Raw genomic sequence first — 25,193 nt, forward strand, 5'->3', positions numbered from 1 at the left:
CACATTGAGTGTACACTTAGCATACCACAACTAACACTAACCACACCTCGAAGGCTGCCCATCTTGATTAGTGTTGAGTGCCCATCCCTTCCCTTGGGCCCATCCCACCCAATGTTTCATCTCAGGACAAATCACATCTTCCACAAAGCCCTGCGATCTCCTAGGAAATGAAGAGTCAGTGCCAGGAAAAAACAGGTCAGATCACCTTCTGTCATTGTGTGTGTGCGCGTGCACGTGGGTGCGTGCATGTGTGAGCGTGTGCATGCATGTGTGTGTGCGCACGTGTGTGCGTGAGTGTGTGTGCATGTGTGTGTGCACACTGTCACTCCTCCTTCAAACTAGACTGTGTTTTTCGACCCTACTTGCACATTAAAATCACCTTTGAAGCTTTGAAAAAAGCTCGTACCAAGCAAACACCCTTCCTTCCATTAAATCAGATTCCCTGGGAGTGGGGGGAGGGGGACCCAAAATAAACACTCAGTCTTAAGACGGAGGTGTGCCTTAGATTTCTGTCCTATCCCACACCGTGCTCATATTCAGGTGGTAGAGCTTAGTAACACCTGTAAGCTGGTTGCACAATAATTCTTTAGCCTTTGCTTTTTTAAAATTACAGAAAGGAAATGTTAGTACAACTTCCTTGGTAACACATTCATGATCTGAATGAATGGGATAATTATTCAGGCTAATTATTTTAAGTACGTTAGTGAACCATAAAGACCACAGGGGAAAGAGGTAGTGAACAAGAGGTGATACTCGAATCAATCAAGTTTGCTAATTACTTGCAGCTCTGGGGAAGGCTGGGTGAAGCAGAAATGGAAATAATTGGTGCAGAAATTTCAATGATGTGTATTCTCTCTGTCCCCAGTTAGCACTAATAATTAAGGCTTGATGAAGTTTACACAGTTCAAACATATCACACACCCTCTGCTGTGCAGGGCAATTCAATAATTTAGAAATTACCAGACCTCTTCCTCTTCCCCCTTTCTGCCTCCCTCCTGTTAGCCTCCAGCAGGCACATGGATTTCACATCTACCCAAGGCAGACAGGTCTGGGGTCTCAGATACAAGATGACAGCCGTACTTAATGTCTTAAATGCTTAGAGCCAAAGGAAGGATGTATACATGTGTGCCCACACATGTGCATTCATGTATGTGTATAAATGCACGTTCAAATGTCTATCTACTAGCCTGACCCCTTTGTGTAATAACATAAGAAGACGGTCAAGCATTCAGGCTGTCAGAGTCCAATTGCCTGGGTTCAAATCCCAACTCTGCAACAAACTTAGAAGCCTTGTGCAAGTCCAATTCCTTACCTGTAAATAAGTATGGTAACAGAACCTATTTCACGAAGTTGATGTGAGGACTAAATTAGATGATCCACATGATATGCTAAGGATAGTATCCGGTCCACAGAAAATGCTCACAGTGATTCCTAGCCATTTGTCTCTAGTTAGCACACTGTGCTTAACTTGACATTTAGATGGACATTTTAAAAAGTTATAAATTAGAAATACCTGAAGGTTGGCTACAGGTGCCTGAAAAATTCCATCACACCCACTGCCAACTGCTAGTGAAAAACCCTAGCTGCATGTTTTTCACTCAGCCCCTCATCCATCCACATATCCATTCAACAAATACTTGTCAGGTGACCAGTCTGTGCCACAGACTGTGGAGTGCTGGGGCCCTGGGGGTGGACGATCTCTAACCTTAATGAGCTTAAGATTTAGAAGTGGGACAAATAAATCAGTAGTGACTATACCGTGAGACATGCTACAACAGGTATGATTACAGAGAGCTCTGGGGACACTGGGGGTATCCCCTAACCTAGACCTAGGGAACAGAGTTTCTCCAAGATAGTTGCATCTAGTCTGAGACAACTTGAAGAACACTCAGATTTGTAGAGACACGTAGCAAAAAGATAAGCTTTGGAGAGCAAAACCTCAGTTCTCAGTTTCTAGTTCGATATCTTACCTTGACTTTTGGCACTTTCCTTAATGTTCAAGCCTCAAATTCCTTATCCAGATAATGGATATAAGAGTATGTGCCCTGCAGTAGGGTTGAAAACATACCACCCTTGGACCAGATTGAAAGAGATCCTTGCCCTAGGCTCAGCTCTAGGGGGTCATGGAATTCTTCAAGACTAAAGGGATGTGTCCACCCAGAGCTTGCCCAGGTCCTACACCACACTCCAGGAGCCCAGGAATTCCCTGTCCACACAGCTCTGAGCCCACTGCCAGGTCATGCAAGGGCCTCTGCCCTGGATTCATCTTCTTGAGTGTAGACTGCACGCCTGGCCAGTCCATCCCGCTGGAGGGGCAGCCAAGGAGTGAATGTTTGCAAAAGAGGAGTGTGAGATGCTTAGGGAAGTGGGCTGGGATGTCAACAGGGATGTTCTTTAAGCCCCAAATGCTGAGACGGAGGCTGGGGGGAAGAAAAGCCAGCTGTGGGCTGGCTCCCTGTGTCACCATCTTCCAGAGCAGCAATCCGAGGTGTCACAGAATTCTAAATTCCAGGATATTATAATAGTGTATTTATTAAGGTTGGAAGGAACTGTGAACTTGATTTATAACTCAGTGGATATTTAGTACATGCCAGCCTTCATTTGTATGGGTGAGACTGATTGAGAAGTCCAGAAATAATGAACATACAGCAAACAGCACCATGCCTGGCACACAGTGGATGCTTATAACCAAACAACTGTTATTTTTACTATTAACAATAAGAATTCCTCCCACCTCACCCTCATCACCTCACCTCAAGGAGTGCCATCCCATTTGCCGAGGGGGCTTCCCACCTACCTTTTCCCCTGGGGTGACCGAGATCCTCCAGACGCAGTGGGAGTAAGATGGGTACCCATTTGGGAAACCAGGTGCAGAAAAGTTTCCCGTTGTGTCCTGCAGGGTCTCCCCACACGCTGCACAAGCAAAATCACAACTGTGATGTGGCATATGCACCTCTCCCAGCCCAAGCAGCTCCCGCACAGGACAGCGGAGTAAACATACCCCTTTACCAGCCAAAGCCCTCGGAACAGGTTGGTGAGAAGTGTAGCAAGCAGATTGATGTTTTCTGGCTAACAAAAGCACAAGTAGGACCTGGGAGCCAAAAAGGAACGCCCAGGAATTTCTTCTGAGGCTCTCAGGACTGAGCATGGCCTAGAGGTCATGAATCTTAGCTCTCTGGCCAGCTGTGTGGCTTGGGCAAGTTTCCTAGACTTGCTGGACCTTAGTTTTCTTATCTGTAAGATGGGCAGGACCTACCTGAGAGGGTTGGTGAAATCGTGTGCATTACATGAAATGGATCAGCTCAGTGCTTGGCACGTAGTGAGTGCTTCATATATAATGCCATTATTATTGCTAATAATAATATCGGTGGCAGAGAGAACATGAAAATGCAAGTAGAGGCCAGGCGCGGTGGCTCACGCCTGTAATCTCAGCACTTTGGGAGGCCAAGGCGGGTGGATCATTTGAGGTCAGGAGTTCGAGACCAGCCTGGCCAACATGGTGAAACCCCATCTCTACTAAAAATACAAAAATTAGCTGGGTGGTAGTGGCGTGCACCTGTAATCCCAGCTACTTGGGAGGCTGAGGCAGGAGAATCACTTGAGCCTGGGAGGCTGGGAGGTGGAGAGTGCGGTGAGCCGAGATTGCACCACTGCACTCCAGTCTCCAGTCTGGGTGACAGAGTGAGACCCTGTCTCAAAAAAAAAAAAAAAAAAAAAAAGTGCAAGTAGGTAAGACAAAAAGAAAAAAATGCTTTGAAACTTATTTCAGCTGTTAGTTTAAATCTTTACTCTTCTTTTTCTGCTACTTATCTCTGAAAGAACTATCAAGCAGTCAAGAAAACAAAAAAATGCAGAGGCATAGGGAGCTGGAATCTTCTGTAGCAGGCTATTCTGCCCTTGAATGTTTGAGGGTTGGTTATGAGTCTAGAACCTAGTCTTTATGTATGTGAAAAGTATTTCCCCTAATTTGTCCTCACAAATGAAGGGTACCTGTATGAATCCTTGGAAACTACAGGTTTTGTATTTCTCTAATGCCTGGGGATTCAGACTCTAAAGACAAAGACACTGGTTTGCTGAGAGCCCCTCCTCTTATGTGGCCAACCCTAACATGGAGATCCAGCATCCTTAGGCATCTTTTCCTTACATGCAGTTCAACCTCTGCATGGCGACTGACTGAGCTTTCAGTTACTGCTCGGAACTACTGGAAGCTCCATATTTTTTGGAGCTGCAAGAAGGGGTATGTGGAGAACCGCCCATTATCGGCCTCAGGAAATCCTGGATGTCGGGACTTCAATATCACGTTACTGAACAACTGCCAGGCATCATGAGGATTATGCCTGGCAGTCAACACCCCCAAGGGTTCCATGGAAATTATTTTAGAATAATCATCAACATTCTGCAAGAACAGATACATTACTGTGTGGCTCCACGGTATTTTGCTGTGAATCCTTTTGGGAAGTAAGCAGCATAAACATTATAACTGAATAAATACGATGGCATTTCCCAGGGTATGCTATAAGGTTTCCCATTCAATTCAGCAAGGTTATATGATATGTGTGTCCTGTATTTCAGCCCTAACATGCCCCCAGATGACTAATAGCTGGATGGACATATTTTCTAAAGTTTCTTGAGGAAGCAAGCCCCACACAGCCCTTTGCATCCCTCGGGTCCTGCTCAGTAAGGTAATGTGACAGTCCAGATTTTCTAAGATGGTCCTCACTTCAAATACTTCATCCCATGATCTAACTCTGTGTCTGGTTTGGAAGTTTGGGAAAGGCTATTGGTAATGGAACTTCCTTCTATCCTCCTAAAACCACTGAAATGGATTCTGACCCATCAGTAGTAAAAACTCAGCTGCCACAACCAGTGCTTTACATTGAGGCTCAAGAGCTGAAAGGGATCTAGAAGAGCTCAGATGGTGTGCATATGATGATGATGCTGAAGCCAAGGGGATGGAACACAAACGGGACAAATCCAAGGGGAAGGAACGCTTCCAAATGGGCCGGGGGACGGGCATTTGCTCCAATCCCAGTGTATTGTCCCATCTTCAATGGCAGACTCCTGGCCACTGACCAGCACCTTGGATGGCCAGGAAAGCCCCAAGACCAAAGCAACAAGCTCGTTAATAGCACTGAGACGCCCTCCACCTTGCAGCATTTGGGAAACTGACAGCCATCCTCCCAAAAGCATTCTCCCTCACTCTTTGTCTTCCTGCAAAATCCAGCTTGGTTCTTGTTTTTCCAAACCCACATCCCCTAGTCCCAGAGAAAGGAGAGGTGCTCTTACTGTTATGGGGTGCACACTGCAGTACACCCCTATTTACTGTTGTTCTGTTATGCCTTCTTCCCCTTGTGGACACAAAGGCTTTGCCAGAGAAGTCTGAAGCCTCTCATGAAATCGCCTATGGACTCTAAGACCCATTATTCCCTTCACTGCCTGTCACCATGTCACCTTTCTATACTGCCTAGCACCTCCTACCAGGACACCAGAAATTAAAGCTGCCAAGGAATAGTCCCTTTAGGTCCCCCAAGTTGTTTTCCCGGCACAGGGACTGTGCTTTGGAGATGCTAGGGAGGAGCTGGCAGTCCCCACGGCTCATAGTTACCTGGGCATTTGTACAGCTTCCGGGCTTGAGCTATGTCTCCCTGACTGAGCCGCACACGCTGACCAATGGTTGGCCTGACGCCATTGTCATCTCGACGGGGAAGGATGGTGTCTAAGAAAACTCCTCTACAGGAATGAAAAAAGACAGAGAAAAAGAAAAGTCAAGGCCATCAGGCTGTCTGTGCTGGGATTTCTAGGCTTCATTCCCTTGCCCATAACCCCATAAACATTCCTGCCCCTTGGCCTGCCTCTCCCGGGCTGGCATGACTGAAGAGGTTTCCTTCGCTCATGCTAGCATTTTCACATTCCATCTCATCAGCTGCCTACTCGCTTTCCAGTGGGAAGATGACTCTGCCAAGTGTAAAAATATGCCCTAGTGCGGTAGCCCAGGAGCTTCCTTAGGGATGTGTCCTGAGCATTTTCATGAAGCCCTGACAGGTCCTGACCCCGGAGAGACCACGGTGTGAGTGGCGCCCCCTGCAGCTGTGCATTGGGAAGTACTGTGTGTAGTTAAGTCCTGGAGCCACCCCAGGGAGAGCTTGGGAACTGGTCCAATGTGAGACTCTCAGGGGCTGGTCAGCAAGTGCAGGTTGATGAATTGGTGGTCCCAGTTTGAAGGCCCTGCTGGTAAGAGGGAAATCAGATGGAAAATGAGATAAATGCAGAGAACAAGAAGTAGTGAAAAAAGCCCTGGACTAGAGATTTCTACACTAGGCCTGCGTGTGCTTGGACAAGACCCTTCCCCTCTCTGAGCCTCTCTAAGTCTCAGTTTACCCCACTAAACAATAAGAAATTTGTTGAGATGGTCATGGCAACTCCTTCTATCTCTAACATCTTATTCTACTCCTACTTGACTGAAATCTAATGACAGCTCCATTTCTAAACTAGACAAGTGGAAATCAGGTTGCCAGTTGAGCACTGGCCCTGTTGTGGGCATGGTTTACACCCTGCCTGCTGCTTTGTCTGCTGCCAGCTCTGAGCCTCCTCTTCTGCTTCCAGACCCTCTATCTGGGGCCTCTCCTGGAGGTTTGGCCTCTCCTTGAATCAGCGCCTCCTCCAGTCACCACCTTGTTTTTTTCCTTCCCTTCTTAACCAAGTTTCTAGAAAGTATTGTCTCCATTCCCCAACTGCTCACCTCTGATTCACTTCTCAATCCAACTGTGATCTGACCCCATCGCAATGGTCACCACTCATCTGCCAGTAGACACCTTCCAATCTCCGTCTGCCCTCTCTCCAGCACTGACCTCCGATGCCCTCCTCCCTCCTCACTGTCTTCTCCCTGGGTCCAGGCCACGGCTCTCTCTGAGCAGTGAGACAAGAACCGCTTCTGCTTCCCCTTCAATGATGCCCCTTGGGTTTCTGCCCTCTCCCTCTGTCCTCTCTCTCCATGTTCCATCTGCTCCTATGGCTTTTAACCATCATCTGCAGCCTCACAGCTAATCCTCTGTTTCCAGCCCAGGATCCTCTGCTGAGCCCCAGATGCCTCGTAACACCTCCTCTGGACTGCCCTATAGGCCTCTTATATCCAACATGCTCAAAACAAAATTTATCACAATTCCATCCTTCTCTTGCTCACTCCATGATCCTTGTCTCCTGAGCCTGAATCTGAGGGCATTCTCAGCTCCTCCCTCTTCCTCACACTCTCCTACCAAACCAGGAGCCAGGTCCTGTCCACTATACCTTTTTTGCACCCCTTGAACCCATACCCTCCTCCTCGTTCCCAGACCATTGCCATAGCTCAAGTGATCAACACTCCATTCCTGAACTCTTTCCAGTAGCTTCTTAACTGGCCTCCCTCCCTGTAGACTCAGCCACTTCTACTCTACTGCTCCCCTTGGCCACAACGCTGCAATGGAATCATCCCAAAATGCAAGGGGAGGCACGTGCCTTCTTTGCTTAGAACCCTTCACCAACTTCCAGTCACCACTTGGATCTCTAGGCTGTTTGCTCACTGACTTCTGCCTTCCTCTCCAGCCTGACTCTTTAATCCCATAACCAAAAGAATACTTAACAAGAATAAAGCATATGTCATTATTTTAAGCAACACTAAGCTCCTTGTAGGCCCCAAATATGCCCTCGCACATGCTATCCGCTCCCCAGGCTGCCCATGCCCTCTGTTTTTTTGTCTGTTTGCAAACTCCTATTCATTCTCCAAAACCCCATCAGATGTCCTTCTCTATTAAATGCCTTCCCCAAGCCTTTTCTACTCCTCCCGTCTGGAGTTTATCATTCCCTGCTCTGGGTCTTAATCATTTGTGTAGTCTCTTCTTATCATACTGTATTGTCTTTTTTAAGGAGTGATGGTATTTGTCTTCTTTGCTAAAAGTAAGTTCCTCAAGCAGAGAGACTGGGTGTTTTATCTCTGTCCTTAGAAACTAGAGCACAGCAGACCTCAAAAAATGCTTCTTGAATTAAATTATGCAACCAGGATAAAGCACTGTCTTTTAAAAACTTTGCAAAATAGTTTTTTACATCCAAAATGGAAGCGAAAATGTACATATGTCACCTAGCTATTAGCTGTGCATGCTCGCTCGCTCTCTCTCTCTCTCTCTCTCTGTCTCTTTCAAGCACTGTTTCTATTTCCCTAAATTCTGCACTACATTAGAAAATACCTATTACTCCTGGTTCTTCCTGGTTACATCACTTTGTTATCTTTTTGTTTTTGTGCAGACTTTTTTTTTTCTAAATCAGATTTCAAGCTCACGTTCCAACCTTAGCCTGTGGGAGTCTAGATCATCTGCTGATTTCCTTTTCAGCATCTCTGTACCCAACATGTAACCCTTGACCTGTCTTTCTCTAGCTCCCATAGCCTCATTTCTGAGTCTGGACTCCTGTAGAGAAACTTTAGTGGAATCCTTGGCCTCCCTCACTGACTTTAACACATTTTAAACCACAAGTGATGACTCTGCGGAAAATCCTAAATTCAATCATTAGCTACTCCAAAAACAGGCACTTCTGCCCTAATGAAAGGTGTGTCCTTTTGTAATTATTTTCTTGGTTCCCTTGCAGAAAGGAATTCTGCAGCACAAGCATAAGGATCACACAGTCTCTAAGCACCCCACGCTACCTGGCCACACCATGTAGATGACTTTGCCAGTGGGCCTGGGGCATAGAAGCCATGTTCTTGCACTTACTCATTGTTCATAGGACTTTCTGATGTGCCAGGCCCTGCACTGGGCACTTTCCCTGCACCATTTCATTTCATCTTCATAATACCCTAGGAGTCAGGTGCCATTATCACAAGAGCTCTCACTCTACAGGGGAGAAGACTGAGCCTGCAGAGCTTAGTGACTTTCCCAGGGCCCAGAGCTAGTCATGGAGAGGCAGGCCGGGAGCTCACTTCTGGGAATCCTTCTCCTTCCAGCCAGTGTTTCCTGCTGCTCAAGGAACAGTAGGCCTTGTGATGTATTAAATTATAGAGCTAAGAACATTGCAGACTTCAAAAACCAAAACATCAGGAACAACACTGGCTCACACTCAGATCGCTCTTTGGTGCTGGATGTCCTCCCTTGCATATCCTAAGCAGCCAGCAAGAGCTTCCAGCTGTTTACTACAAGAGCCGTCCCCTGTGTAAACCACAGCGGTGACGTTCCTTCCCTCTTTCATGTAGGACAACTCTTAGCATTGACATTCTGCTAAACCAAGACAGAGTTCAGCAGATGCCTCAGGGAATAAAACTGTCAGCTCTGAGTTCTGAAACAAAGAGGCCCCTGTACAAGAGAACTGTCTCCTCATCTCCTGGATCTTTGCCCAGCAAAACCTCCAAAGAGACCGCTCCCCACAGCCTGGGTCCAACCAAGGGGGAGGGGAGAAGAACTGCAATAAACTAGAGAGAATAAAGTTGGAAGGAGACAGCTCAATCGTAAAGAGACACAAGGATTGAGTTTCCCATCAGCAGGGTATAGCATTTGCCCACCTCCCCAGATCAGCATATGTTCCATGGGCTCTATTCTGCTCTTTTACAGAATCCAACATGAGGTACAGGCCAGCTTCAGGGTCTTTGTGACCAGAAGTAATGGCATGGAGGTGGGAGTGGGGAAACTATTGACAAAATGCCCATAGAAAAGCCCCCAGTAAAAACCTAGTGAACAAAAGTGTTTTCCGAAAATCCAGGTAAAAAGTTGGCAGAAAGGACCATGCAGTTATCCAACTGCAACAAAACAGATTTGCTGAAACCATTCTGAACTCTGGGGCAGAGGTGAGAAGGTAGCAGTGGCAGATTGTTAAAATCAAAAATCACTCCTCCTAACAGCCATATCCTACTGCAACGTGCCATACCTCCCAGTAAGAGGTGCAATCTATTTCTCCACTCGCTTGAGTTTGGGGCTGGCCTTGTGGCTTGCTTTGACCAATAGAATGTGGCAGAAGTGATGTCATGCAAGTTCCAGAGCTGGGGCCTTAAGAGGCTTGCAGCTTCCCCACTTGCCCTCTTGGAACTCTGAGTCCCCATGCAGTGTAAAGCTTGGTCTAGCCTACTGGAGGATGAGAGGCCACATGAAGGAGAACCAAGGGGCTCCCAGAGAGAACAGAGGGGCATGAACAGGCAGCACCAAGTGCCAGGCGTGTGACTGGTCATCCTGGACTCCCCAGCCCAATCAATCTGTCAGATGACTGTTGCTGTGAGTGATCCCAGGAAAGACCAGAGAAGAACAAACCTGACTAGCTAACCCACAGTATCATCAAAAATAATAAGCTGCTGTTTTAAGTCACTACGCTTGGGGGTCAATTGCTCTGCAGCAGTAGCTAATGTAACAGTAGCAGGAGGGGCTGCCTGCCTTCGGCGAGCTGCTCTGCTCCTAGCTGCCCATCCTCCCGTGTGCTGCCCCTGCTGATCTCCCTCGTAGAGATTCTGGGGAATTTTGATGAGGAATTTTTATTTCATGGGTTTGGCCCATGGATTTCCACTGGTCTGGGCTGATGGTTCACACTGACAATAGCATTAGAAATGGTTATCCCCTGAGGGACAAAAGGCATGGCATTATGAGCTAGCAATCCTAGAAAAAAAAAATACATATATATATTTCAAAAAGAAAGACAAGAAAAGAAACGCTGGTGCTGGAAGATCCTCTGCCTGCATCCTGTCCTGGCCTCTGGCTCCAGAGCTTGTGCAGTGCCTGGCACAGAGCAGGCGATGAGAAGGCAGTGCAGTTCCTACAGCACACAAATGCCCTACATGGTACAGACTTATAGATTCACCTTAATAAAGTAGCCATCGCATTGGCGAGCACATGGAAAGAACTGCAATGAGCATAATGGAAATTTCTACCCTCACCTATTCCCCAACATTGCAGGTCCTCCTGGCCCCTTTGAACTCATTCATTAACGTATTCATTTAGCATATGTCTATTGAATACCTACTAGGTGCCAGGCACTATGTTGGGTGCTGGGGACTGGAAGAGAATGAGATAGTCTCTGTCCTCAAGGATCTCAGTCTACTGCCAGAGAAGGGAATACAACAGATACATATAAATGTATATGAATATATACATATGAATATATATGTATGTATATATGAATATATACATATGAATATATGTATGTATATATGAATATATAAATTAATATATGAATTTATAAATCAATAATTATTAATAAATTAAATGATATTGATTTCATTTGAATATATAAATTATATGAATATATAAATTGAATATATAAATTAATATGAATATATAAATTAATAATTATTAATAGATAAATTAAAAAGCAATATGAAGAGGTATGGCAGCTACAGAAACAAGACCCAAGGAAAAAGCTTCTCCCTTGGGCCAACTTGACATAGATTCCCTGACAAAATTGATACTTGGTCTCTAGTAGCAGCCTGTAACTCCTGGATGATGGGGTGGGCTTTTGGCTATTCCTTGCACCATTTACCAAACAGGTGAATCAGCCTACCCCAAGACCCAAGCATCGCCTCCCCCTTGGATATTTGCACACTGCACTGGCGTCCTGAGACTCCCTGCACACAGCCTCAGGGTGGATCCCTCAATGTCTCAGTTTCCTAATCTGGAAGAGGAGGCCCTTCCAGTTTCAGATTTCCTGTATGGCAGTGAATGAGATCATATCTGTCAACCCCTCACCCATCTGCACCAGACTGAGAAATTGCAACATGAAAGGTTGGAGCTGGAAGGGGCTCAGAGAACATCTAGTCCAACCCTCTCACAATGAAACCAAGGCCTGTGGAGGTGGAGATTTAACCATCACACAGCTGCCCCTAATTACTGTCTGCCTCCCTCAAAGGCAAGGGTCACAGGAGAACTATGACTAGAACCCAGCTTCTCCCTCTCAGTTCGGTGGTCTCTTCATCACACCATGTTTTTTTTACTATCTTTGGAAAAGAGCCAGGAGAAGGTCAAAGAGGCCAGGAAGGCTCAATTTCACGCCACTCCCAAGTGCTGTCAAAGATGCCAGCTTTAACACAACTCCACCCATTAGAGCTCATGTCTAGGTGCAGGATAGAGATCATGACTAAAGCAGTTGTGTGGCCGGAGGAACAGTACCCCCTGAGAACTTGGGATGCTGAGATTTAGAGGATTTCTCCCATAGTCCTATCAACAAACTCATCAACAGGATGCTTTCGGCAGCCTTACCCAAGAACCAAGGAGCCCTTGGCAAACAGTGTCCCTTTCACTCCCAAGAGCCATATGTTTTCTGAGCAAATGAATCCCTTTCATCTTTATGGACATGGAGACTCATGGAATGGATTATTTCCCTCTTTGCTGTGACTGCTAGGAAGCACAGGGCAGGATTTGCTGCCAACTCTAACCAAGTGTACATGACCTCACAGCATATACTCTGAGCACTAAACTTATTCTGGGCCTCAACTTAGCTTTCTAGCCATATTTTTTCCTTCTCCTTTCCCCCAGTTTTCTCACCTATTATTTATCTTTGTTATCCCGTGTGTATATTGGAAGTCACCACATATCCTTTTGGGGAAATGACTAAATAAATAAACGAGCAAACAGCTGGTTTTAACAGGAAACTGAAGAGAAAGTGCCAAGAGAGAAAATATTTGTTCCCCGTGCCTCCTTTAATTCAAGGGTAGAAAGAACTACAAAACTGGGACAAGTAGGGAAAAACTTCTGCACACAAAGCACTTACAGGGTCTAGAAGCAGGGACAATACTGAAAATCTTTAATGTCTGCTAGGCACAGCACATCAGAACAGCTCATCAGAACAGACCCTGCCCATGCCAGCCATAAATAAACGGCCCAGCCCTACTTGAATACAGCAGCTTCCATCATCTGTGACCTGCAGGTGGGAACCTGGATTCTTGCTCTCACTCCAGTCCTCAGCTACCTGTGCATCTGAGAGCTGGCTGGAGCCTCATTGTCTTCACCTCTAAAATGAATCGATGATTTACAGCCCTCCCAGCCCTGACACCGGCTAGTTTCCAATAAACCAAACCTCTGCTAGGAGAATTGGTGAGCACCACCATGCTTCTACAAAAGACTCCCCCCACCCACTGGAAATTTGACACAGAGCCTCTAAGTTATTATCCCAGCCAACCTCTCGATAATTTCCCTTTTCCAGTTTGCTGCTTGTGACATTAGGGCATGATGGAATGCTAGCTTCACAATGGGATTCAATCTTATTAACGGGAACCTGATTAGATTATATTTCACTGCAGCCCAGAGGCCACTGTATTTCAAGGACAGACAGGCCAGCCGTGCTAGAAGCATGCAGAGACCCACTCTCCGCAGACCTCCAGGAATCTGACCCAAGCCTGCCGCAGGCACAGTAAAACATAGACGAGGCAAAAGCATAGATTCCGACCTTGAGAAGGTGTTCCGGGCGTAGTGCATGATGCTGTCAAAGTCGTATGTCTCTCCCAGAGAGCTCACTTCCCCAGCTTCCATTTTTAAGAAATTATACTCCTGACCTGTGACACAACACTGTGTTAAGCCCTTTGAAAACCTGAAAGGAGGCAGAGGAAGGAGAAGGAGGGCCCGTAACAACTTCCCAGGGCTCTCTTGGCCCAATCAGTCAAATAACAGGGCTTGTAGTGGTTCTTGTTGTTTTCAACAATTAGAAATTTGAAACTTCCAGCAAGCCCTGTGTTCTCCCAACCCCACCACCCAAGACCTATCCCCAAATGCCACTCAAACCTCTTAAAGTAAGTTTGCAGACAGATTAGTTATCAACTTGCTTGCCCCCGCAAAAAATAAAAAATAAAAATAAAAAACTCTGGGCCAGGTGCTGTGGCTCACACCTGTAATTCCAGCACTTTGGGAGGCCAAGGTGGGTGGATCGCCTGAGGTCAGGAGTTCGAGACCAGCCTGGCCAACATGGCGAAACCCCGTCTCTACTAAAAATACAAAAAACTAGCCTGGCGTGGCGGCAAGCGCCTGTAGTCCCAGCTATTTGGGAGGCTGCGGCAGGAGAATGGCGTGAACCCAGGAGACAGAGCTTGCAGTGAGCCGAGATCGCACCACTACACTCCAGCCTGGGCGACAGAGCGAGACTCCGTCTCAAAAAAAAAGGACAAAAATTAGCTGGGCGTGGTGGTGGGCACCTGTAATCCCAGCTACTCGGGAGGCTGAGGCAGGAGAATCGTTTGAACCCAGGAGGCGGAGGTTGCAGTGAGCCAAGATCACGCCACTGCACTCCAGCCTGGGCAGCAAGAGTGAGACTCCGTCTCAAACAAACAAAAAAACAAAACAAACAAACAAAAACCTGATCTTGCAATTCGAAGAAACAAAAGAAAATGAATCAGAGAGTTAAGTTCAATCCTAAATAGCTCACAATTCAGATTCTCTAAAGCATTTGTAAGGCAATCATATTCTTCAACTAGCTACTTTCATGCTCAATATTAACTTGCATATAAAATTATTTGACATAAGAAAGTATTTTTTTTTAATCTAGATACTTTATCTGCCTTGGGGCAGAATGTTTCGAGGCAAAAACACTGTTTTTACATGTGTTCATGTCCTAATTGTATTTCAGTTTCAGAAAATATGTTGCCTAAGTCAGCAAAAATAACTCATAAAAGCAGCCAGGAGAACTCTTTTTTTTTTTTTTTGGCTTATCAGCGCTGATGCTGTAACAGTGTTCTGGTCGACCGTGTTCCTTTCAGGAAATGGAGTTAGATTTCAATGTCCTTTAAAACATGGAAAATCATTTTGCTTCTGCTCCAACCTACAAGCTATGGCAGATGACCTCCCAGGAAACCACAGAGCGACAGTGGTCATACTGGTGAGAAGGGCCTCCACAATAGAGTCATTGCTCCTATTCAGCAATTAGCATTGCTCAGCTTCCAGCAAGTCCCCTCCTTCCCTCCCTCCTGTCCCTGAGGTTGCCACCTTCTCAACTGGTGCCTTCCAGACTCCACACAGGCCTCCTTACCTGGCTGGATGTTTTCCCTGATGATGGTGACATGTTGGTCTCTGTCTGGCCGGGTGTGTTCATGCCAAAACCCAACCACATGGCCCAGCTCGTGAGCCACAATGCCAAACTTGTCACAGTTCTTCCCAATGGATATGGCCTGTGGGCCTCCTCCTCGGCGCCCAACATAGGAGCAACAGCTGGACAATTGCAGGAATACCCACGTCAGCAGGTCAGAAGACATTCAGAGCAAGAGGCAAGTCCCCCCTCCCACTCTGTATGTGTGTGCGTGTGTGCATGTAAAAGAAACAGAATTTCAGGCCGGGTGCAGTGGCTCACGCCTGTAATCCCAGAACTTTGAGAGGCCAAGGTGGGTGGATCACCTGAGGTCAGGAGTTTGAGACCTGCCTGGCCAACATGGTGAAACCCTGTCTCTACTGAAAATACAAAAATTAGTCAGGTGTGGTGGCGTGTGCCTGTAATCACAGCTACTTGGGAGGTTGAGGCAGGAGAACTGCTTGAACCCCGGAGGCAGAGATTCAGTGAGCCAAGATCATGCCACTGCACTCCAGCCTTCATAACAAGAGTGAAACACCATCTCAAAAAAAAAAAAAAAAAAAAAAAAAGAAAAGAAACAGAATTTCAGAGGTGAAAGTGCTCTCATTGTCCAACTTCCCACCCAATGACCCAATGCAGAAATTCCCTCCAAAAATGGTTCTTGAGCTTTTTGTGGTTATGAATCTTCTTGAAAAGCCGACAAAAGATATGGTCTCTCTCTGACATAAAGTCCATACCATACTCCACCCCTCCACCTGCAAGGTGCTGGAGTCCCTGCTGGGCCATTTTTAATGAAAAGGAGAAGAGTCAGGGGAAGGAGGCAGATGAGTGTCTATAATGCATGCAACTTGGTGTCATTATCAGAGGAGAGAGATGACTCCCTTCTGGGCACAATCATTTTTTTCAAATAATATTTATATACATTTTTGTAATACCAAAATTTATTTCATCAGTCTTCTATTAATGTACATCTGGGCTGTAACTCCAGTTTTTGCTATTTTAACAAGGCCTCGGGGGAGAGGATGACAAGCAAAACAAATAAAAACAACAGCAACTGAAACAAAGAAATGGTAGCGTAAATTTCTACCAATGGGATTCATGGATAAAAGGATATGTGCATTTGAAATTTTAATAGATACTGTCAAAATGCACTCCCAAAATGTTGTCTGTTTATATACTCACTAGTAAGATATTAAAAGCCCTTTTCTCTTTACCTAAAAGAAAGGAAATCAGTCTATTGAAGAGACAACCGCACTCTCATGTTTGTTGCAGCACTGTTCATGATAGCTAAGATTTGGAAGCAACCTAAGTGTCCATCAGCAGTTGAATGGATAAAGAAAATGTGTACACACAGAAAATATGTACAAGTACACAATGAAGTACTATTCAGCCATAAAAAAGGATGAGATCCTGTCATTTGCAACAACAGGAATGGAACTGGAGATCATTATGTTAAGTGAAATATGCCGGGCACAGAAAGACAAACATCATATGTTCTCACTTATTTGTGGTAGCTTAAAATTAAAACAATTGAACTCATGCAGATAGAGACTAGAAGGATGGTTACTGGAGGCTGGAAGGGTACTGGGGGACTGGTGGGGAAGGTGGAGATGGTTAATGGGTAAAGAAAAAAAAAGGAAAGCATGAATAAGATATACTATTTGACCAAAAAAACAGAGTGACTATAGTCAATAATAACTTAATTGTGTATTTAAAAACAACTAAAAGAGTGTAACTGGATTGTTTGTAAGACAAAGGATAAATGCTTGAGGGGAGGGATACCCCATTCTCCATGATGTGATTATTTCACATTGCATGCCTGTATCGAAACATCTTGGGCACCCAACAAATATATACACCTACTGTTTACTCACAGAAGCTTAAAAAAATGTTTAAGTCCTATTTCCCTCATCCTGGCCAACACTGGTTTTATCAAACTATTTTGCCAGTTGGATAGGTAAAAAATAAGATTTCACTGCACTGAGGCTGGATAGTTTTTCACATATTTTAAGTGACTTTTTTTTTTTTTCTGTGAACTATGTGATCACCTCTTACCCCTGTTTTCTTTTGGGTTGTCCATTTTTTTATGATTGAAATTTAAGAACCCTTTGTAAATTAGGGAAACTAGTCAAGAGTGTTGCAAGTATTTTGCTCACTTTGTTAGTTCTCATTTGACTTTGTTTTTATGTATTGTTTTGTTTTCTTTTTGCATTATAAAAGTTTTTAATGTTAGTATTATAAAAGGTACTCATTTTCTTATGTGCTGCTTAGAAAGGTCATCCATATTTCAAGATTATAAATAAAATCTACTCTTGTTTCCTTCTTATACTCTTCGATTTTTTCTTTCTTTCTTCCATTTCTTTTTCTTTAATACTTACATCTTTGATCTAGCTAGAATAGTTATTGGTATAAGAAGTGAGGTAGGAGTCCAGCTTTTTTTTTTTTTTTTTTTTTCACAGAGAGTTATCTAAATTATCCCAATATTCAAATATCCCAATTGACTAATTGATCTTTCTCCCACTCATTTAAAATGTTACCCAAATTTGTGTATAGGTATATTCATTTTGGACCCTTTTTTATATATCTCTATTTTTCCCTTAAGTTCCAAACTGTTTTGTTATTATCTTCCCTTTGCATTTTAATATTCTGCATGTTTGGTTAGACCATTAGATAGCTACCTCTGTCATTACTGTTTTCTCTCTCTCTCTCTCTCTCTCTCTCTCTCTCATTATTTCTACATGGTTGTTCCTCCAGATAAACTCTAGTATCATTTGTTCAAGTTCTAAAAATATGTATGCATACATACACATGTATGTATATATCTATAAATGTTGGTGTTTAAATCAGAAAGGCATGAATGTACAGCTTATTTTAGGGAGTTCTGACATCTTTACTATGTTGAGTATCCCTACATCAGGAAGCAATATGCTTTCTATTTTTACTTTTTTTTTTTTAGGTTCCTGGGAGTTTTAGCATTTTCTTCCTATAGGTCTGGCACATTTATGTTTAGTCTTAGATATAGTATCTATTATGTTTCTATTAAAGTTGTGATTTTTTCCCATCATAAAAGTGTATCAAACTATTTCATATATAAAGAAAAGCAGTCACCTATTTTTGTTAATTAATTAATTTTGTGGTCACTTAATAGAGTCTCCTTGTGTTTCTAACAGCTTTTCAATTGATATTCTGGAGTTTCTAGGCACACAATCACATTACCTCCCATCAGTGCAAACATTGCCTTGTTCCTGACAATATTCACAGTGTTTCTTTCTTTCTCTTGTCTAATTTATATTAATTAGTAATTCCAAAACAATGCTAAATAATTGTGGTAACCCTAAACATCTTAAACTTGTTCATGATTTTAACTAAAATTAAATGCTTCTAGAAGTATCATCGATAAACATGATATTGGCTTTTGGTTGGAAGTTATTTATATAAATGTATATTTATACTTATATATATATAATGTAAGAATCTAGCCTTGACATCTATTTCTGTGCTACCTTGGTTACTTTTTTAAAACAAAAACTGCATGTTGTATTGTACAGGTGCCTTTTAGCATCTATTGAGATATGAATATAGCTTCTCTTCTTTGACAAATCAATCTTGAGAATAGATTTCCTAATGTTGAACTAATCTTGTATTCCCTAGATAAATGTATTTGGCAGCCTCCTCTTCTTTTCTTCTGCTGCTGAATTCTACGTGCTAACATTTTATTTAGAATTTTGCGTGGCTATTCACATGTGAGATGAGTCTATAATTTTTTCTTTCTTATCTTTTTTATCATGTTTTCCTTTCTTTCTCTATTTATTTGGTGCTATCCTTTCCAATTCAAGGTAGCAATGCCATAACAGTTCCTCAAAAGTAATTTGAAAGCGTTCATCTTTCTCTATGCTCTAAAAAGTTTAAGTATACCAGAATAATCTGTTTTTGAAGTTTTGAAAGAATTCACCTGTGAAACTCCGGGTCTGGTGCTTTGTGGGAGATGGCTTTTTCCCTCCGTTCTTCAATTTCATTCAAAGTTCTTGGTCTGTGCCAGTACTTTATTTTTACCTTGAAGACTTTCACATTATCCATATTTTCACACTTCTTGCCCTAGAGATTTGCAAACTACTCCTTTGTGATTCTGCTGAATCTGTGGCTATTTCTCCCATTTTCATTTCTAATTTTATGTATTTCTATGGGATCATATTTTGTCTCAGTTAAACTAACAAGTGGTTTATCTATTGTTTTGTTTGTTTGTTTGTTTATTCAAATAATTTACTCTTGAATTTGTTAGCCCTGTAATGTTTCACCTTGTCTGTTTCCTTGTGCTCTCCTTAGGTTTATTTTGTTGTGGTGATGGTGGTGGGTTGTAAGTATTTATTTTTACTAGCTTCTTTGAATTGAATATTTCATTGTCATTATTGTCAACGGGTGATGTGGATATTTAAGTCTGTGGGTTTTTGTCTGGACATAGCTTTAGCTATATCTCTTTTATTTTGAACCATAGGGCTTTCATTATCTAGACATTCTACAATTTTAATCTTGCTGTTTTTATGACCTAAGAGCCATAAAAACGGAAGCATGGGGGGACTTTTAACTTACCAGCTAATGTTTATTCTATTTTTGTTATTATGTTATGTCCAGTTTCACTGCTTTGCAATCAGAAAATATCCTAAGGCTATTTCTGCCTTTAAGAATTTGTTAAGATATTCTTAATGCTTAATAGATGGGCCATTTAAAAAAATGTGTTATGAGGTTATAGAATCTGATAGACCCATAGAATCAACTCTATTAACTGTATTTTTCAAATCCTCTGTGAATCTCTACTTATTTTTTGGTCAACGTGACACTGACTTACTTGGGCTGACAGAAATGAATTAAGTCTAGTGCTACTGAGCATTTCTGTCAATTTCCCCTTGAATTCCCTGGGGCTTGTTTTATGACTCTTGATGCTATGCTATTTGGTGCATGAAGATTTATGACAGTTATATTCTCACCGTCGCTTATACCCTTTCTCATTATAAAGTGTCTCAGCTTTTGTTTTAACATTTTCTGACTTTAAAAACAAAAACAACAAAACAATGAAAACCTAGTCAATGACTAAAATTGTGATCCCAGCTTTCTTTTTGTTAGCATTTATCTGTATGGCTTCTTTCCTTTTACTTTTAAACCTCTCTAGGTTGTTTTATTCAGTAATCATCTTACGTATAGACCACGTAGTTGGGTTAGGTTTTTTTGTTGTTGTTTTTTTGTTTTGTTTTTTTTTTTTGAGATGGAGTTTTGCTCTTGTTGCTCAGGCTGGAGTACATTGGCTCACTGTAGCCTCTGCCTCCCAGCTCCAAGCAATTCTCTTGTCTCAGCCTTCCAAGTAGCTGGGATTACAGGCATGTGCCACCACACCCAGCTAATTTTGTATTTTTAGTAGAGACGGGGTTTCACCATGTTGGTCAGGCTGGTCTGGAACTCCCGACCTCAGGTGATCTGCCCACCTCGGCCTCCCCAACTGCTGGGATTACAGGCGTGAGTTACCGCTCCTGGCCGGGTTTGGGTTTTTGATCCAACATGAGAACTTTTTCTTTCAGTAGGAAAGTATATCATACATATTTATTGACATAACAGATAACTTTAGTCATAAGCCGTCATTTTATTATATATTATGTTTTCTGAAGGAAGTTTGTAAACCTGTAGAGTCCCTGAAGTTAAATGCAAAATTTTACATACATATTCATCTATTCTTGAAGAAGGAAAGCCCACCGCTTCATCAGATTCTAAATGGGAACACAAACCCCAAGAGGTTAAGAACCACTGCCTTAAGTGTTCACGTGACACACCACCAGTTCCTTCTGTTGCTCTCCTAGTAGCAGGACCCCTGGTCTTCATGGAGTCTCCTGGAATCTTCCTCTTGACCCACCAGCTTTGCCACTGGATTGTAATTTCACCGAGGGCAGAAAGTTTCTAGCAAACCCTGGACTCCTCTAAATAACAGTTCATTGGAAATACTTAGGTTTACAGAGAAAACTCAAGACTCATAAGCCATCTGACTGATTCTGCAGAGGTGGTGTTGCTTTCGTTTACTTACCCACAGGTTCTGTAACTGAATACAATAAAGCTTTCCTCGTCCGTCCTTTCTATGAAGGTCACACAGGTGTGCTTCTCCCAGTGTCTCATGGCCTGCTTAAAAATGGCCCTCTGGCTCCCTGAAACAACAGGGCAAGCACTCGACTTCAATCATGGGTCCGTACTTTCTTTAGATGCTTTTTTTTTCCTTCGAAACGGAGTTTTGCCTTTGTTGCCCAGGCTGGAGTGCAATGGTGCGATCTCGGCTCACTGCAACTTCCGCTTCCCGGGTTCAAGCGATTCTCCTGCCTCAGCCTCCCCAGTAGCTGAAATTACAGGCATGTGCCACCACACCCGGCTAATTTTGTATTTTTAGTAGAGATGGGGTTTCTCCATGTTGGTCAGGCTGGTCTTGACTCGTGACCTCAGCTGATCTGCCAGCCTCGGCCTCCCAAAGTGCTGGGATTACAGGCATGAGCCACGGCACCCAGCCTCCTTAGATGCTTTAAAGCATGCTGAGTTAAGACAAAGGATGTTCCAACAATTAAAAAAAAAAAAAGATTGTTAATAATACTGTATTGTTTACTTGAAATTTGATAAAAGAACAGATTTTGTGTCCTCACCAGCCCCCCAATGTAAGCATGGGTGGTGACGGATGTGTTAATTAATTTGATTATGGTGATCGAGACATAATATATCAAATCTTCGCGTTGTATACCTTGAATATATACAATTTTTATTTGTCAATTAAATATTTTCAAAAAAAAAAAAAAAAAAGCTTATTCAGAATACAAATGCTCCAGGAATTTTCAGGAATCAGGATTTCCCTTGCTAAAAACACAATGTAACTTTTCTGAGTTGCCAAAACCTAGAGAGTAGGAGTTTGTGGATTGGAAGGGAGGGTAAAAATAGATTTTCAAAATATCCTGGGCTTCCCAAATTTTCCTTTGTATTGAAAGTATTTTCCAAACTTTTACAAAACCTTATCCAGGTTTTTTGATTTGGAAACTGCAGGCTTTTGAAGTAGGGGGGAGTCAACTCCAGCTCACCAGCACTGCACTTCACCCCCTCATTTTCTTTTAGACCTGTAGGAGGGTGCTCCCATGCACTCTAAAATTTCTATTTGCATATACATCTGTGTACTTTTGCACAGGGTTTCAGTGTCTTGTGGGGAATCCTTGGGCCTAATTTTTCTTCCAGGCCTTTGAAAATAGGTGAATTTCATACTTTCTCTGAACCTGTCTTGGTATTTCCTTGAGTGGAAATTTGCTGAATAATAAAACTCCAGGCTGACAGTTACGTATAGTCAGTCAGTTCTTTTCAAAATCTAGAAGGAAGACTGTTTAAATTTTCCTAGAAGCAATGAGAAGGATCTAGGAAAAAACAGTTGTCTGGGAAGTATGAAGGATGGTGGGAGTTGGAGGTCTGAGTTCTACAGGGCCCTCATTGCAAAACAAAAACAAAAATTACAAGCAAAACAAAACAGCTGACATCACTTGGATGTTTGTCCCCTTCAAATCTCATTTTGAAACATAATTCCCAGTGTTGGAGGTGGGCCTGGTGGGAGGTGTTTGGGTCACGGGGATGGGTCCCTCAAGAAGGGCTTAGCACCATCCCCTTGGTGAATGAACTCTCGCTCTGAGTTCTTGAGAGATTGTTGTTTAAAAGTGTGTGGCACCTCCCCCAACTCTCTCTTGCTCCCTCCCACCATGTGATGTTGTGGCTTCCTGTTGCCTTCCGCCATGATTGCAAGCTTCCTGAGGCCTCACCAGGAGCCGATGCTGCCACCATGCTTCTCAGACAGCCTGCAGAGCCGTGAGCCAAAACAAACTTCTTTTCCTTAGAAACTACCCAGCCTCAGGTATTCCTTTAGAGCAACACAAATGGACTAGCACAACAGCACTGGGGGAGGCTCCCATCATTGTCTACAGGATGTGGGGATGGTATCATATTGTTGTCCCCAAAAACATTCATATCGAATAAAGAATAACAGCTGGGCATGGTGATTCATGTCTGTAATCCCAGCACTTTGGAAGGCCAAGGCAGGTGGATCCCTTAAGCTCAGGAGTTTGAGACCAGCCTGGGCAACATGGTGAAACCCTGTCTCTACAAACAATTAAGAAAAAAAATTAGCTGGGCTTGGTGGCACACGCCTGTAGTCTCAGCTACTCAGGAGGCTGAAGTGGGAGGATTGCTTGAGCCCGGAAAGTTGAGGCTGCAGTGAGGCGTGATCATGCCACTGCACTGCAGTCTGGGCAACAGAGTAAGACCCTGTCTCAGAAAAATAAAAGAAAGAAAGAAGAAACAAACAACAACAACAAAAAATAGAATAACTTAGCTGTCCATTTTTTTTCTGACATCTTGACATTTTTTGCTCAAATTGTTTATAGCTCACTCACCAAAAATAGCAACCCTACTAATTACCTAATAACATGAAATACTTGTGTCAGCAAAATTCCTGTATATAAAATTAGTTAACTTTGATGAAAGTAATATAAATTTTTGGTCAGAAAAGCACACCAGATCTGAAAGAACACAGTTAGGATACCAAGGAACAAAACTCTGTAGCGGTTTATCATTTCTATTTTTTTTCTTTAGGCACTCACCTTTCTCTGCTGTGAGAACAGACCTCCTTGAAGGCAGGATGAAATCTTAAGTCATCTTTTTTACCCCCAATCCCTAATTAAGCACCTGGCACTAGGAAGCCGTGGATCAATGCTGCAAGAGCGAAAGGGAACTGCAGGAATTCCGCTGCCCTGCTGCTGAGGTCTTCACCGTTCCCTAACTTACTCATCAGCGATTCTCAGTGGCTTTGGCAAATCCTCAGGGAATCTGCCTTCATCAGCCACCTCTCAGAGTAGAGGTCACAGAGCCACAGGGAGGGGAAGGACTTGTAAGTTGCACTGAGAGCCCGGGAAAGTCTCTCGGTATGGCTTGTCACTCAGGTTTTCCATTGACATTGGCCGCAGGTGCGCAGTGGGCATATTTGCTACCCGCCTAGGATGTGCCGGGCCCTGGTCTAGGTGTTGGAGATACGGAAGCAGAAATGAGACAGAAAAAAGACTGCTGCTCCCACAGAGCTTCGACAGAGACAAAAATAAATGAAACAGAAATAGAAGTAAAGAGTTCAGGTCATGGTAAGTGCTGCCAATGTTATAAAGCAGGGTCTGGGGACAGGGAGGCGCTGGCAGGGGGAGGGCGGAAGGCCTTCCTGTGATGTGTCCCTTGACATAAGACTCAAATGATAAGAAGAAGACAGCCATGCAAAGACCTGGGGAAAGGGCATGCAAGGGAGACAGAAGGCAAGTTCAAGTGTGAGTGCTCAGGGGCCTATGAGGGGGGCACGTCTTGGGATGGGCACATGGCTGGTGAGGCCAGAGCATAGGAATGAAGGATGGGAGAAGGGTAGAGAGGGTCAAAGGCCAGGCAGGAGAGGGACAGTGGGGTACTTGAGGGAGGGCACTACAGGCCCATGGTCAGGAATTTCATTCCAGTGGCAATGGGAAGCTGGGGCTGATTCACATATTTTAAAGATAATATTAATATCAGATAATTACTAATTACTATGTGCCAGGCACCACTCTAAGCGCTTTATCTATAGTAATCCATTTGATTCTCAAAACAACCAGATGGGGTAGAAGATATTATCATCCCCATTTACAGAAGAGGGAACTGAGGCACAGAGAGGCTAATTTCCCCAGGGCATTTTGCTGGCAAGTGCTGGAGCTGAGATTTGGACCCAGGGAGTTGAGCCATGTCCACTGGTCCCTTTGGTCACTGAGTGGAACACTGCTTGTGGGTGGTGGCAGGGGACCTCTGAGTCCAGGACGCTCATCCAGGCAGAGGACAGGGAAGCCAACCATGTGCAGTTGCTCAGGGACTTTCTTCTATGCGGAGGGCTTGTCCTTAAACAGTCATCATGCAAACCCCGCTTATCCTTCAAGGTCCTTCCAGATCACTCCCCACATGAAGCATCGGGAGCAAGGTAACCAACTTTGAGGACATAGCCCCAACAGAGATTGCAATTTCCCCAGGACTGGTGGGCCAGGCCTTGCCAGCAAGAGGGGGGCACCATCTGTAGGCCTGCTGTGGTCCCGAACATCTGCTCCATCCCACCCGGGTCCTTCCTAGAAGGACTCTCTGAACCCAGGGAGACAAAGCACCCT

At 43.8% G+C, this 25,193-nt stretch overlaps 1 protein-coding gene across 1 annotated transcript in view; it reads right to left on the minus strand.

The window, feature by feature from the left end:
* TLL2 (tolloid like 2) overlaps nucleotides 1–25,193 on the minus strand; it is a 146,393-nt gene that overhangs the window by 39,642 nt on the left and 81,558 nt on the right. The window contains exons 5-9 of the mRNA XM_054435408.2: nucleotides 21,050–21,167; nucleotides 14,950–15,128; nucleotides 13,381–13,486; nucleotides 5,606–5,730; nucleotides 2,798–2,913 (exon numbers count right to left, since the gene is read on the minus strand). Of these exons, the coding sequence (XP_054291383.1) occupies nucleotides 2,798–2,913; nucleotides 5,606–5,730; nucleotides 13,381–13,486; nucleotides 14,950–15,128; nucleotides 21,050–21,167 (644 nt within the window). The remainder of the gene's footprint in view (nucleotides 1–2,797; nucleotides 2,914–5,605; nucleotides 5,731–13,380; nucleotides 13,487–14,949; nucleotides 15,129–21,049; nucleotides 21,168–25,193) is intronic.

Source organism: Pongo pygmaeus, chromosome 8 (assembly GCF_028885625.2).
Source record: "Pongo pygmaeus isolate AG05252 chromosome 8, NHGRI_mPonPyg2-v2.0_pri, whole genome shotgun sequence".
Classification (NCBI taxonomy): Eukaryota; Metazoa; Chordata; class Mammalia; order Primates; family Hominidae; genus Pongo; species Pongo pygmaeus.